This window comes from Ochotona princeps, chromosome 1 (genome assembly GCF_030435755.1).
Source record: "Ochotona princeps isolate mOchPri1 chromosome 1, mOchPri1.hap1, whole genome shotgun sequence".
NCBI lineage: Eukaryota > Metazoa > Chordata > Mammalia > Lagomorpha > Ochotonidae > Ochotona > Ochotona princeps.
This window is the reverse complement of record NC_080832.1, coordinates 165,257,378-165,272,099: the sequence shown is the minus strand read 5'-3', so window position 1 is coordinate 165,272,099 and position 14,722 is coordinate 165,257,378. Positions and strand designations below refer to the sequence as shown.

Here is a 14,722-nt window from a genome sequence, read left to right as displayed (position 1 = left end):
GCACAAGCACACATCTCTGTGGATAATCCGTCGGGGGAGGACCCATCTCCCAGAAGCCTTTCTCGTAACGCCAAATTTACAGAAAAAAAATCTTGCCTGGACGGCAGCTTCTCAGAGCATCTTGTGCAAAGAGCCTGGCATTACACGCTACGTGGTGGCTGTCACAGTAACCCGGCCTGTTGTCACCTGTCACAGTGGGACAGCCAACAGCCACAGCTGCGTCCCAGTAAAACGTCATGTGTGGATGCTAACATTTCAATTGCTTGTATTTTTCACAGCAAGAAATACTACTCTGGAGGCTTTTCAACCTCAGGAAATGTGAAAGACCACTCTCAACTTTCACACCACACACAGCCAGGCTGCAGGCTGGGTCTGGCAGTCGACTGCCAAACCCCTTGCTCCATGCAGTGCCCAACCCAAAGGCAGCGACCCAGCGTGTGGGGACCTGTCTCCTGGAGGCCTCAGCAGTGATGGTACGGCACTGGGGAAGGAGTGAAACACAGCGTTTGACCCGCTCCCTGAACACCCTGTGGGTTACACGTCCCTAGAGTCCAGCACAGCGTGCCACTGCATGCTTTATAGAATCCTTTGTGTGGATGGTGCAGTGGCACGCAGCCTAAGCCTCAGCTTGTGGCACCAGCATCCCATGTGGGCACTGGTTCAAGTCTAGTTGAAGCTCCACTTCCAACCCAGGTCTCTGTTAATGTGCCTGGGAAAACAGCAGAGGATGGCTTAAGAGCTTCGGACCCTGCATCCATGTAGGAGACCCAGAAGAAGCTCCTGGCTCTCAGCTTCAGCCTTGCCCAATTCCAGCCACTGTGGCAAGCTGGAGATTGAACCAGCAGACAGATTTCTCTCTCTCTCTCTCCTCTCTCTCTCTCTCTCTCTCTCTCTCTCTCTCTCTCTCTCTCTCTCTCCCCCCCCCCCCCTTCTTCCCTTTTCCCTCACCACTTGGAGTTCTACCACCTCTGAACTTCAATGAGACAAAAGGGCCCCTGCCTAGAGGTGGAGTGAGATTTGGACACGCGAGGCAGGAGGACAGAACAAGCGGCCCAGTGCTGGCCAGGGACAACACACACACGTAGGAGTGCACCTGCTTCCCAAGGAGGGGGGCCCATTGAGCAACACACACCCAGACCCAAGAAATAGGGAAAACATGGGAGCTGTAAAAAGACAGGTGAGAAATACAAGTGCCCAGAGTGAGACGGCTCTGTCAGGCGGTTGAAGCAGAGAACTTTCCGCTACAATTCCATCAAAACCAGTGGCCAGCGCGGCATGGGCCTGAGGGGGAGCCAGCCAGCACGCCGTGTGCTGTAGGGGAGGTGGGGAGGTCAGAGCAGCCCAGGGACAGGGGCACAAGGATCAAGAACACCAACCAAGCTGATAGTGTCTAAGCTCTGAGCCCAGGAGCGCTGGGGCCTGAATGGCTGATGGGCACAGAGACACAAGCCAAGGCAGAAAGCCGGCTGCCTATTCACACCGATTGCATGTACAAACGGCAGCCGCACCCTTCTCCCCAAGAATAGGACACACACAATGGTAGCCAGTGTTGGCAAGAGAGGAATCACAAAAAAACCCCACCAGGAGGAGGACCTGCTTTAGAGCAAGCCACTTCACGGGTGTAGAGATGGCAAGGTGCCTGATGGGAGAAGCATGCCACACCAGGCGGGAACTCTTGCAGCTCCGCCCACACTGTCCAGGTCCCCTCAGACTTACACAAGCACCAGATCTGCTTCTGGAGTGGGACCCATGCCCTCCAGGGCCTGCTGGGCAGTGTGCACTGCCTTGTCCGGGTCCCCCCAGACTTCTAGATGGGCCCCACACCCTCCGGGGCCTACTGGCCAGGGTGCACTGCCTTAGCCACAGCCCAGGGCAGTCCGCCTAGAAGCTTACCTTTTCCATTTACGGTTAAGCTCGTGGCCATGGCTGTGGTCACAGGAGCAGACACCTGAGGCACTAGTGAGTGTATTCGGGGCCTGCTTCCCATGCGGGCTCGCTCCGCACCAGGACTCAGGAGGGCTCCGACAGGCTTCTCTGCGGCCACCTCCGGCGCCACTGTGTCCTCGGGACCCTGCTCGGCGGGCTCCAGCTTCTCGGGGCTCTCACTTGGAAAGCCGTCCACTGCGGTCCTGCTCTTAATGGGGCTCTTAGGCACAAGGATCTTGATGCCTGACTTGGCCAGGTCCATGTTCTTCCGGCCGGCCAGTGCCGGGCCCGAGTTCTTCCTGAACTTCTGGCTGGCAGCAAAGAGCTGGCTGTTCTTGGCCTCGGGCTCCTTGCCGCTCACCAGGGCCTTAGGAGAGGTCTTGGAGAAGCTGCTGTTGGTAGACCTGGAGATCTGCTTCCGGGCATTGCTGGGGGAGGTCCGGCTGGCCCGGGCGAGCGTGCCGTCCTTCTGCCTCTCCGAGTGGCGCCTGTTGAAGTCGTGGATGTACTCCTCGCAGTTCACCAGGTGCTGCTCGGGCTCCCACGTGTCATCCTCGCTGTCGTAGCCTTTCCAGCGGACCAGGTACTCCGTCTTCCCCTTCTTGTTTTTCCTTTTGTCGACAATCCTTTCCACCTGTTTGGACAAGAAAATGGAAGCAAAAAAAACAATCATTACAAAACAATCATTACAAAACAATCACCACAAAACAATCACTACAAAACAATCATTACAAAACAATCACCACAAAACAATCACTACAAAACAATCATTACACTCTGTGGCATTACACTCTGAGCACTCTTCCAGGTAGTTTCCTTGGGATGAAGTCAAACCAAACACACAGGGTGTCAGGCTCAGCGTGGCTATCAGGTGGCTGTTTTATTTGGGACTTCGAGGGATGTGTTGTATTTCGACATTCAGCCTGCCCTGGCTGGGAGTCCCCACAGTGGCGATGAGAGCAGCAGTGGTCTTCTGTGTCTGTGCCTGGTCACTCGCAGATGGCCAACAGCAGTGCAAATGGCCACCTGGGTGTGTGGGCAGGGTTGGGGGCGGCGCACCACGAGTCACTCCAGGGCCCTTTGTCAGAACCAGAGGGTCAACAGAAAACCCAGCGCCCTTGCTAGCAGAACCTGGCCAGGCTACCAACTGCGCTCCACAGCTTGCTGATAATCTCCTACGTACCACCATCTTGGAAAGATGCAGCTGTTATTCACTGCTGATCAACATGTCCCGTTATCAAATTTCCAAAATGACACAGCCTTGTCATGGGAGCAGGTGGTCACGAGGGTGACAAGTCCCACCTACTGAAACATCAGCGCAAACATGGAAGGGAGAACCTGTCTGACTCACTGGGACAGAAGATGGTGGACATCAACAGCCCTGAGCATGTGTTGCGGCATCTGCACTCAATGCCCCAAACCAGGACGGAGTGCCCCCTGTCCCGCATGGCAGCAGAGGCCCATAGCCACCAGCCCAACATCTGCAGCCAAGGACACACCAAAGCCATGGCTGGCCAAGAGCCCCCCACCCCAGCCACTCCTGACACAGTTCCAACCCTCCTCAGGAAGCCTCCCTGAGATGTGCGGGACGAGAACTCCCCACGCTGCTGCAGCTTCTGTGAGAGACCCAGCCTTGTTCCACCAGAGCATGGAGTTCACGCTCAACAGCTCTCCTGTGTGGACAGACACACCAGAGCAGCACCCTGGGGGCCACAGTCTACGCCCACAGGAGAACTTCTGCAGGGACTTTCTGTCTGCCCGTCACTCGTGAACACCTGCAGGCACAGTGCAGGTGATGTTAAGTTAAGGAACTCCAGAGAATTCCGTGCCAATCAACTTCAAGGCAGGGGTGGTTTACGCGTTTTACATGTGTGGGCAGGCACTTGGAGCAGCAGTTCCAAGCTGCTTGGGGCCCCTCCAGCCCCTCCAATGCAGTGACAGAGCCTGACTCCCTGCTCTGTGCCTGCTTACAGGTGTGTTTGGACGCAGCACTGCCGGCTCATGCTCCTGCCACCCAAGTGGGAGATGGGAGCCGAGTTCCTGGCCCCTGGCAGTGAGCGAGCGGTGGAAGGTCTCTCTGCCTCTGAAATACAATGACAATAGGTAATAAATACGGGCAAAGAGATGATGCGTCCATGTCCATCCTGGAACTGTGTGCAGAGCCCAAGACCACTGCAGCTCCCTTAGCTCTCCTCCCTCACAGCTGCGGTGGGCATCATGGAGGATGCTCGTGCCCCTCCTTAGCCTGGAATACCAGCACCCCACACCGAGGTGCAGGTTCGAGTCCTGGCTGCTCTGCTTCTGATCCAGCTGCCTGCCTAAATTAACGCACCTGGGAAAAACGGCTGCTGGACGACACAAACACTCGGGAGACCCGGAGGGAGCTGCTGCCCTTGGCTCTGGCCTGGCCCCGCCCTGACAGCTGTGGGCCCTGGGACTGGGCCGGAGGACCAATGGACAGAAAGTACCTGCTCTCGCGTGTACATTCTCTCTCTCATCACTTTGTCTTCTGAGTGAGTCAATCTTATTTTTTTCAGAAAAGGGCTCTGGAATACTGGATACCCACACATAAAACAGTGAACTACAAATCTTAACATCCACAGAAGTTACTTTCCAGTTATACTTAGGCCTAAAGCTGGGGAATTCTAGGGGGCAATTTAGCAGCAAATACCAAAAGGTTTTTAAGTCATCTTGCACTCACAGTACTTGGAAATTCAGTTTATTCCTTGTAAACCCTAGAACATCAATGAGCAGAGAGCCAAAAGACATGGCTGTGCCAGGACATACAGGCAGATGAGGGTGAGAGGTCAGATCCATGCAGCCGCAGACCATGTGACGCGGTGCCCCGCACAAGGCTGCCACTCGACTGTGTCCAACCAGGCTCCAAGAGCCTGGCACACCATGAGACACCACCTTGACGCTCTGGAATACCTTCGACAGAGGGAGATTTCTCTATTACTTCATCTGTCTACCTGTCATAAAACAAGTTGGTGGAAACTGTCCATGGCCAAGCTCTGCAAAATGTGAAGTGGTGAGTCTCACGATCTGACCAGGAACAGAGATAAAGCTGCTGATTCGCGTTAGCACAGTCAGCATTTCCGGCCCCTCTCCATGGTTTGCCCAATATTATAATTTTTAAAGATCAGGGCAGTTAGGAAGTTTACTGATCAACCTCAGCCTGTGATGCCGGCGTCCCAGACAGTCTGAGTTCTAGCCCCAGCTCTTCACTTCTGATCCAACTCCCTGCTAACGCACGTGGGAAAGCAGCAGCAGGCGACTCAAGTCCTGGGTCCTGCCCCCACAGGGCTCCCGGCTTCGGCCCGCCACAGCCCCCGCCACTGGGAACATCGCAGAGAGAACCAGCGGACCAAGAGTCTCTCAGCCTGTGTCTCTCCTCTTTTCTCTGATTTTCCAAAAAAAAAAAAAAAAAATTTAAATAAACAAATTTTCAGAAGTTTTACCAAGATTCTGTTTCTGGTGTTGGGTTCGTGCACACATGAAACCACCTGCCGCTTGTACACTGAGGGAAGTTAAATACGTGCAAGTGAACGGGTCAAGCAGAACCTCCCCTCCACAGCTGCCACAAATGGAAAACGAAAACGATGAAAAACACACCCAAATCCAGCGCTATTTCTCACTGACACTACAAACCCGGCCTGCTCGGTGGAAGGCTGAGACGCCTGTATCAGGGGAAGGGCCGCCTGCCTTTATGGTCTGGCTTCACTCCACAGAGGAAGCTGCACAAACTAGCATACAAACTGGGATTCCCGAGGTGAGGGAATCCTACCTGGTTTCATATTTTGAAAACCAAACAGCGACCTTAGGAAACGGTGCCACGGGTAAGCCCCCACAGATCTTCAATTAGAACATTTTCTGCCAAAGGATCCACTGTAAAAACTTTTCCACAAAACCCCCAAATGCCTAGCAGGCCAGCATGAGCACACAGCGGGCCTTGGGCAAGGCGACCAGTTAGACGAATCTCACCAATGCAATCCGATGAGAACCTTCCTTTGAGTTGGACACTGGTTCATGCGCTGAAAACCTCTCAGGCCCTGGGCAAACCAGAGTACCTGCCAAGCGGAACAAGCCTCATTCCCAGGCTGAGTACACAGCTGCTTCGCAGCCTGCCAAAGGCTATTCCAACTACACCCGGGAACACACACAGGCTTCAGGCCCACGGCAAGCAGGTAACGCACTTAGGAACCAGAGTCTCCTTGCTCTGGCGAGGAATCCACATCCCCCGGGACACGACCCAAGCGGCAGCATCTTGTAAAGTCCCTGTCGCGATGCCCAGCAGGAAGGCCAGCGGCCAGGCTATGCAGCAGTCAGTCCAGCCATAAGCTGCCCGCTCAGAACTCTGCTTCCCTGCAGTGCCACCACGAGCTGGCAGGAAATGGATACTGCAGACACACAAAACACCTAAATAGGGTTGGCACCACAACACGGCAGCTTAGGCCTGTGCCCATCTATGGGCACTAGTTCAAGTCCTGGATGCTCCGCTTCCCCTCGTGCTCCCTACTAATAAACCTAGGAAAGCAGTGGGGGATGGTCCAGGTCCCTGGGCCTCTGCATGCACCGGCATGGGGGACCCAGAAGAAGCTCCTAGCTCCTGGCTTCTAATCAGCTCAGCTGCGGCCATTGGGGCCATTTGGAGAGTGAACCAGTGGATGCAATCTCTAACTCCGCCTTTCCAATAAATACATCATAAAAACAAAGTTCAACTTTTACCCTCCTCAGAAGGACCCCACCCCAGCCCTGGACTCACTGACGCCATCACCATGAAGTAGAAACAAGCAGATAATCTGGAAGAACTGAAGGTCTTCACGTGGGACCCCAGGCTTTCCCACCCAGCTTTGCATTCTGCCAGGAAGGAGCTGCTGAAATGGGTTGGTAAGCTCTCAGAAGTCCTCTTGTCTACTTTACCCTCAGCTGGAGATGTGTGTTACATCACACACACTGCCATGCACATGTGTGAATTCCAGCCTTAGTAAGCATAACAACGCTGTCTTCTGTTCCAGTTCATTTTTGTTTTGTTTTTGGAAAGGTCACACTCCTGGGCCCTGCCTACAAACGGGCCTGGCTTGATATCTTAGGGTCAGTCTCAATATTGAGGTGTCCCACAGTTGGACCACACTTTCCAAAGTGGCCCATGGCCCAAGCAGGCTGAAGGTGGCTGGGGGGAGGACTTTATTTCCAAGGGTTAGGGGTGGGCTTCCATTGGGCCTCCCATAGGAATCCACACAAGCCACCTTTCATCCACCTGATGGGCTGTGGCTGATTTAACACCCTAAGGCCACACTCCAGGAAATGATGACTTTTTCTCACTATGTCCTCAAGCAACCTCACTTTGACACAGACCAGGCCTGGGATTCAAACACCCACCAAGCTCGCATTTAACTTCACCTATATTTCTTCCCACACTGCAAGCAGACTGCTGGGAATGCAGCGCTGGCCAGGGCCAGGAGGTCAGTCTTTCCTTTCCCAGAGCTGCCAGTCTCACGGCTGTGGCACTGTCTGGTATTTATCCCTGGTGGCTTCATGTCTCATCACCTGGCTGTAGAAGACGAACACACATCTGGAGCTCCCAGGGCACTGCAGGCCTGTGTCCCATCATCCACTGAAGTGACTCGATGGGGGCCCAGAGCTCACAGCTCCCAGCACTGAAGGACCAGTTAAGCGTGACATTCCATCAGTAGGACGATGTGGACCGGGGACAGCGCAAGTGAGCAGAACTGTGCCACGAGATGCCAGGAACAGCTCTGGCAGTGACAACCAGAAACTGGTGTGTCACACCTGCACTGGGATCAACTGGGGCTCTCCAGGAGCGGGGACCTCGAACCACTGTGCACAGAGAAATCCGCACAGGCATTCCCACAGCAAGCCTGTCTGGGAGAAGCGCTTCAGGGTGAGGACACAGGCGTGCAGAGGAAGCCAAGGCGCACGTGCCGAGAAGGTTCGGAGCACGATGTGTTCTGGCCTACAGCGTGAGCCATGGGGGAAGACGGGCAGGTCAGGCACAATGGAAGGGGAAGAGCCAGCTTGTCATGCTGGAGACCAGCTCTGCCTCGCACTCAAAGGGACAGCCACCCTTCTTGTCTTTCTTTCTTCCTCCTTCTTTTTTTTTTTTTTTTTTTTTTAATACGAGATCCTCTTGGCAACAAGGTCCATGGTGGGGCAGAGACCCAGTCTAGAAGCAAACAGGCCTTGAAGGAAGGTGGTGGCGGAAGCTAGGAACGGAGCATTTTCAAGACACACTTTAAGAGCTATCCTTGGTGCTAAAGATGGGAGGCCGGGGAGAAGGCCATGTGGACAGCCTGGGAGGTGTGATGGCTGAGGGCCCGGGCCACGGGCAGCCTGTGCCACAGCACCCCTCAGCTCTCGGGCAGTAACCACAGCCCTTTCCCCCTTGATAGTGGGAAAGAAATGCGCCTCTCCTTCAGGCCATCAGCAGGACTCAGCCCATAATGTACAAACGGGGACTGCACACGTGCCAAGGACCTGGGTGATGATGGCAGCAGCAATTAGCAATTAGACAGGAAGCCAACCCAAGGCGAGCCTGGGCAGCTGTGCCAAGAAGCAAGGAAGAACTCTGAGGCTAATGAGGAAGTTCAGTGACATCAAACAAAGGGACCCAAAGGAAAAGGGTGCTGGGACTGCAAATCCAACACCAGACAATCAAACAGGAGGGAGAGGGACGCCTGTACTCTGGCCACTGAGTGAAGTTTAAAATTCCTAAGTCCACAATGGCAGGTGCACAGAATGACTTTGAGTTCTCACCATCAGTGAACGTATAATCAAATACCATTACTACGTCTCACAATTGATTTACACACACACACACACACACACACACACACACACACACACACACACACCCTCTGGCCCGTCCTTTGGGGATGAATTGGAGCTCACTCCAGTTAAGGTCAGAAAGCAGTTCTTTACAAAGTCACTTCACCTGCTCAGCATGGAAGAGGCAAGGGAGCTGGATGTGGGACACAGCCTGAACAGGGCCACACCTCATGCCTAAGGTGGCACACGTCCCAGTTACTACAGGGAGAGAACCCGTACCATAGATGCACCAGGACAGGAAGTGCCCCCTCTCTTCAAAGTCAATGCAAGCAGGAATCTGCTGTTGACAAGGGTCTAAAACCCCACATTACTTCCAATCAATACATATTAGCACCACAGCTCGTTACAATCTCCTGTCAACTGCTGGCTGGTGAAGTGCTCCTCGCCTGTGGTATATCAGCCCAGTGCCCACTAATCCTTCATACTTGGAAACAGAGAATGCCAGCTATAGGTTCCCACTCATGCAGGCCTGAACTCACCGGGCAGTTGCCAGCATCATTACCCGAGGGGCAGGTGTAGGCCATGTACCTGCGAGGGCACTGCCTAGTCCAGCAGTGATTCTTTGCAGCTCTGTGCAGTGTCCATTTGAAAACTCCCTACCGCACCAAAGCTACAGAAGGCAAGAAAACCGCCAGTCCAGCCTTAGCTAACCACTAACCAGAGGAGGGGAGGAGCAAGCCTCCAGTGCGGAGGCAGTAGAGTCCACCCCTCAACGACAGGGTGAAGGACTCCAGCTCTTTCTCTCGGAACTCTCGGTCTTTAGCGTGACAGACAGCACCTGATAGATCGCTGTCCCAGGCAGAATCTCACAGTGTCTCTCAACTCATCCTACAAAGGAAAAATTAAGGCAACTTGTCCAGCACTACAGAGGTGGTAGACCGAATTAAGCAGTCCTTCTGCTTTGGAAGCAGACCACTGGGTGGCCCTTGAGGAACCATATCTACCCACCCAATACTGTCACTGTAGCCCAGCCACCGCTGACCAGCCAGGCCACACTGTAACCCAGCCACTGCTGACCAGCCACAGGCCACACTGTAACCCAGCCACTGCTGACCAGCCAGGCCACACTGTATCCTAGCCACCGCTGACCAGCCAGGCCACACTGTAACCCAGCCACCGCTGACCAGCCACAGGCCACACTGTAACCCAGCCACTGCTGACCAGCCAGGTCACACTGTAACCCAGCCACTGCTGACCAGCCACAGGCCACACTGTAACCCAGCCACCGCTGACCAGCCAGGTCACACTGTAACCCAGCCACCGCTGACCAGCCACAGGCCACACTGTAACCCAGCCACTGCTGACCAGCCACAGGTCACACTGTAACCCAGCCACTGCTGACCAGCCAGGTCACACTGTAACCCAGCCACCGCTGACCAGCCACAGGCCACACTGTAACCCAGCCACCGCTGACCAGCCAGGCCACACTGTAACCCAGCCACCGCTGACCAGCCAGGTCACACTGTAACCCAGCCACTGCTGACCAGCCACAGGCCACACTGTAACCCAGCCACCGCTGACCAGCCAGGCCACACTGTAACCCAGCCACCGCTGACCAGCCAGGTCACACTGTAACCCAGCCGCTGCTGACCAGCCAGGTCACACTGTAACCCAGCCACCGCTGACCAGCCACAGGCCACACTGTAACCCAGCCACCGCTGACCAGCCACAGGTCACACTGTAACCCAGCCACCGCTGACCAGCCACAGGCCACACTGTAACCCAGCCACCGCTGACCAGCCAGGCCACACTGTAACCCAGCCACCGCTGACCAGCCAGGTCACACTGTAACCCAGCCGCTGCTGACCAGCCAGGTCACACTGTAACCCAGCCACCGCTGACCAGCCACAGGCCACACTGTAACCCAGCCACCGCTGACCAGCCAGGCCACACTGTAACCCAGCCACCGCTGACCAGCCAGGTCACACTGTAACCCAGCCACTGCTGACCAGCCACAGGCCACACTGTAACCCAGCCACCGCTGACCAGCCAGGCCACACTGTAACCCAGCCACCGCTGACCAGCCAGGTCACACTGTAACCCAGCCGCTGCTGACCAGCCAGGTCACACTGTAACCCAGCCACCGCTGACCAGCCACAGGCCACACTGTAACCCAGCCACCGCTGACCAGCCACAGGTCACACTGTAACCCAGCCACCGCTGACCAGCCACAGGCCACACTGTAACCCAGCCACCGCTGACCAGCCACAGGCCACACTGTAACCCAGCCGCTGCTGACCAGCCAGGCCACACTGTAACCCAGCCGCTGCTGACCAGCCACAGGCCACACTGTAACCCAGCCACCGCTGACCAGCCAGGCCACACTGTAACCCAGCCACCGCTGACCAGCCACAGGTCACACTGTAACCCAGCCACCGCTGACCAGCCACAGGCCACACTGTATCCTAGCCACCGCTGACCAGCCACAGGCCACACTGTAACCCAGCCACTGCTGACCAGCCACAGGCCACACTGTAACCCAGCCACCGCTGACCAGCCACAGGCCACACTGTAACCCAGCCACTGCTGACCAGCCAGGTCACACTGTAACCCAGCCACTGCTGACCAGCCACAGGCCACACTGTAGCCCAGCCACTGCTGACCAGCCACAGGCCACATGTTCAGCTACTGCCACACAGCCTTGATACCAGCTGTCTGCTCTCCAGTCATCAAACACTTCCACAAAACACAAAAGGGTAACCTTACCGGATTCTTTGCTTGCTAATTCAGTTAGAAACTGTAGTGGCTGGTAAGGCAAATTACTTTTTCAAATAATGTTTTGAACTGAAAAAAAAAATGTCGTATTTTTTAGTAGCCAAATTATTCCTACTCTTCACTCTTGAAAGCTCTTCCAAGGGGGAATGCTTTTCCTCACCGGCTACCAGCTCAGCTGCCTAGCTCCGTTCTGAAGCTGAACAATCCCACCAGTGTGCTGGTCAGGATCTGAACACCCTACATGAGCAAAGGAGAGTTTCTCTGAGCTTTCCTGACCTGTGCTGTCTCCACAGAAAACATACTGCTCACCATCCCACAGCTTGGAAAATTCTTCTAAGGGCTGGGAGGGAACTCCATGGATGCCCCTAAAATTTAGATGCATGGAAGGAAATTGTTGTTTTAAGTGTTCCCACAAGTAAGTAAATGAAACCACTGTGCCTCCTTTCTTGACCTTTAGTAGAATATTATATTTTCTCCTAAAATAAAACTTCCAGTTAATTGGCAAAAGGTCATCAAATTGAACTGTTTTTTAATTTAACATTGTGAAATATTTTAAAGTTATGTTACACTCAAAGGTGTGATGCCACACTAAATAAACAGATCAACAAGCAAAAACAAAAACCCACAGTTGAGCAGTAACATAGTCAAGGACTATAAACAATAATCAAAAGATGTCGATGTTATTTACAGTAAATCTTAGCACAGTCACATCACTAAAGCTGCAGTAGTATGCGATTTTTAGCAATCTGACAAATGCCTGGAAGTTTGACCAAATATCACATGGGCAGCAAGACCAACACATGGCACTCAACAGGGGCAAAGTGCCTAAGGATTCTCTAGTGGGTTTAACCTTGGGGGGTTTACTGGCATGGTTGATTATTCGCTTTGGAAGTGTGGAGGGAATTCCATATCACAAATTTAAAAATAAGAGGGAAGATAGTGGGGAAAACATAGCGTTTATTTAAGTAAATTACACACCGTATGGAGCTAGGACTCTTCGGGAACAATACTATGTAGCTTTTACCATGCCTTGCCTTGTCTGCAGCCTCCCGTTTAGAGTCTGACCTCAAAACACATTTGCACTTCACGCACAATCACTAGCGTAGGCTTCCATAAAGATTCATTTTGCCAAAAGTCAGTCAAATGTTACCTGTTTTCCCAATGGGCTTTACACTCCAGGCTTCAAGCCCAATTACTAAGCCATCTGCCCCCATCAAATGGTGCTTTAGCAATATGTAATTCAGTGAGATATAACCCATGTTTCTGTGACCGTAAAGGAAACACCCAGAGATGTCCTGAGGGGGAAAAATCAGCACACTCTAAGACAGATCCTGTCTGCGGAGCCAAACATGACAGAACTCAGGATCTCATCAATGAAGAGCTCCAACAAGAACTGAGACCTAATATACTGGAGTACTATCATTTTGGTTTTTGCTGTTATATACAGAAGGATGCTTAGGCAAAGCAGCCAAGTGTTATTAGCAGAGCAAACAAGACAAGCTTCAAATATCCTGTTTGTGCGAGGACCTTCTACCCCAAGCCTCTGTGACCATCATGCAAGAGCCGGTCAGACTGGCCAGCAGGTGTCTCACCACAGGCCTCAACAAAGGTATGAGACCTTCAACCCCTCCCACGTCCTACAGTCCAAATAGTCTGGAACCCAAACCACCCGGCAGCTATAAATAGCCACACAATTAAAATTATCTTGTGCAAATACGCCCTTGCAAGAATTTCTTTCCTGATCAAAATATTTGTCTTTTCATGGAATTCCACTTCCAGGTCATCTGCCCCTCCAGGGCCATGCTGATTCTCTCCCCCGCCCTGAAGGCCTTTGCTGTTGTTCTAAACTAGAAGCTGTGTGCTGCTCTCACACGCCACGCCTGCCTGCTCATCCACCCCTGGGTCTGAAAGCACTTCCGGCAGGCTGCCCTTGTAGGTGGCCCCGTCTTCCCAGGTTCCTCTGCTGGGGTCCCTGCCAGCCACTTGGGACGACTGGGAGTTCTGCAGCTCTGGCTTCCGACGGGCCCAGCCTTGGCTGTCACTGCCATTTGGGAAGGGGGCTGGCAGACAGAAGATCTCTGTCATTAAGTACAACAGGTAGGCAGTGAAAAAAAAACATTTCAACACTGTAGCAGGGAGCAGCATCTGGTGACTTATCAAAAGGATTGCCTGGAAGAGGATTCCGTAAGTACTGCTGACTGCTTTTAGCAAGCCTTTAAGAAACCTGTCTGCCATAAAACTGTCATAGAAAAATAAAACAAAACAAAACCCAAAGAGCCAAATGGCTGTACAGCAGCTTTCCCTTCTTCACTCAGCAAGTATTTATCAGACACTACTACTTACCAGATGAAGTAACACAGACACCCCTTCCCCACAAAGGAATGGGCTCGTCTTCTGGTGCACTCAAGTCTATGTGACTTCATAGAATTAAAGATAACTTAGGGTTAAATTTTGTTCAACTCCAGTGTTCGTAAGCAAAAGCACACATGACAGAATTGTCCAGTTACAATACTGGTCGCTTCAACCAGTTTTTTTTTTTTAATTTAAGATATATTTATTTATTTATTTATTTATTTGAAAAGTAGATTTACAGAGAGAAGGAGATACAGAGAGAAATATCTTTCATCTGCTGGTTTACTCCCCAAGTGGCCACAATGGCTGGAGCTGAGCTGATCTGAAGGCAGGAGCTTCTTCTGGGTCTCCCATGCAGGTGCAGGGTCCCAAGGCTTTGGGCCGTCCTCCACTGCTTTCTCAGGCCACAAGCAGGGAGCTGGACGGGAAGTGGAGCAGCGGGGACACACATCGGCACTTGTAAGGTGGGGATTTAGCCACTGACTGATAGCACTGTGCCCTGCGAGGCAGATTTAAGAGAGAAGGAGAGACGGGAATAGATATGCTATTTGCTAGTTCACTACTCAAATGGCCACAACAACCAGAGAGGAGCTGATCAAAAGCCAGGAGCCAGGAGCTTCCTCCAGGTCTCCCTCACAGGTGTGGTGGCCCAAAGCTTTCAGCCATCCTCTCCGCTTTCCCGGAAGCAAGGAGTTGCAATTAGTGGAGCAGCCAGGACATGAACTGGTGCCCATATGAGATGCCAGCATGACAGGTGGAGGCTTAGTCTACTATGCCACATCACTGGCCCCATTACCATCCTTTTGAGGGGGCAAGGGAGAGAGAAAGAGGAAGGGAGAGGGGACAGGAGGCCCATTCTGCTGGCATGTGCCCTCAGTGA

General features: G+C 53.1%; 1 protein-coding gene across 6 annotated transcripts in view; it reads right to left on the bottom strand.

The window, feature by feature from the left end:
* CDYL (chromodomain Y like) overlaps nucleotides 1–14,722 on the bottom strand; it is a 159,663-nt gene that overhangs the window by 44,020 nt on the left and 100,921 nt on the right. For all 6 annotated transcript variants that reach the window (XM_058668416.1, XM_058668421.1, XM_058668424.1 and 3 more), the window contains one exon: nucleotides 1,894–2,560. In XM_058668416.1, the coding sequence (XP_058524399.1) occupies nucleotides 1,894–2,560 (667 nt within the window). The remainder of the gene's footprint in view (nucleotides 1–1,893; nucleotides 2,561–14,722) is intronic.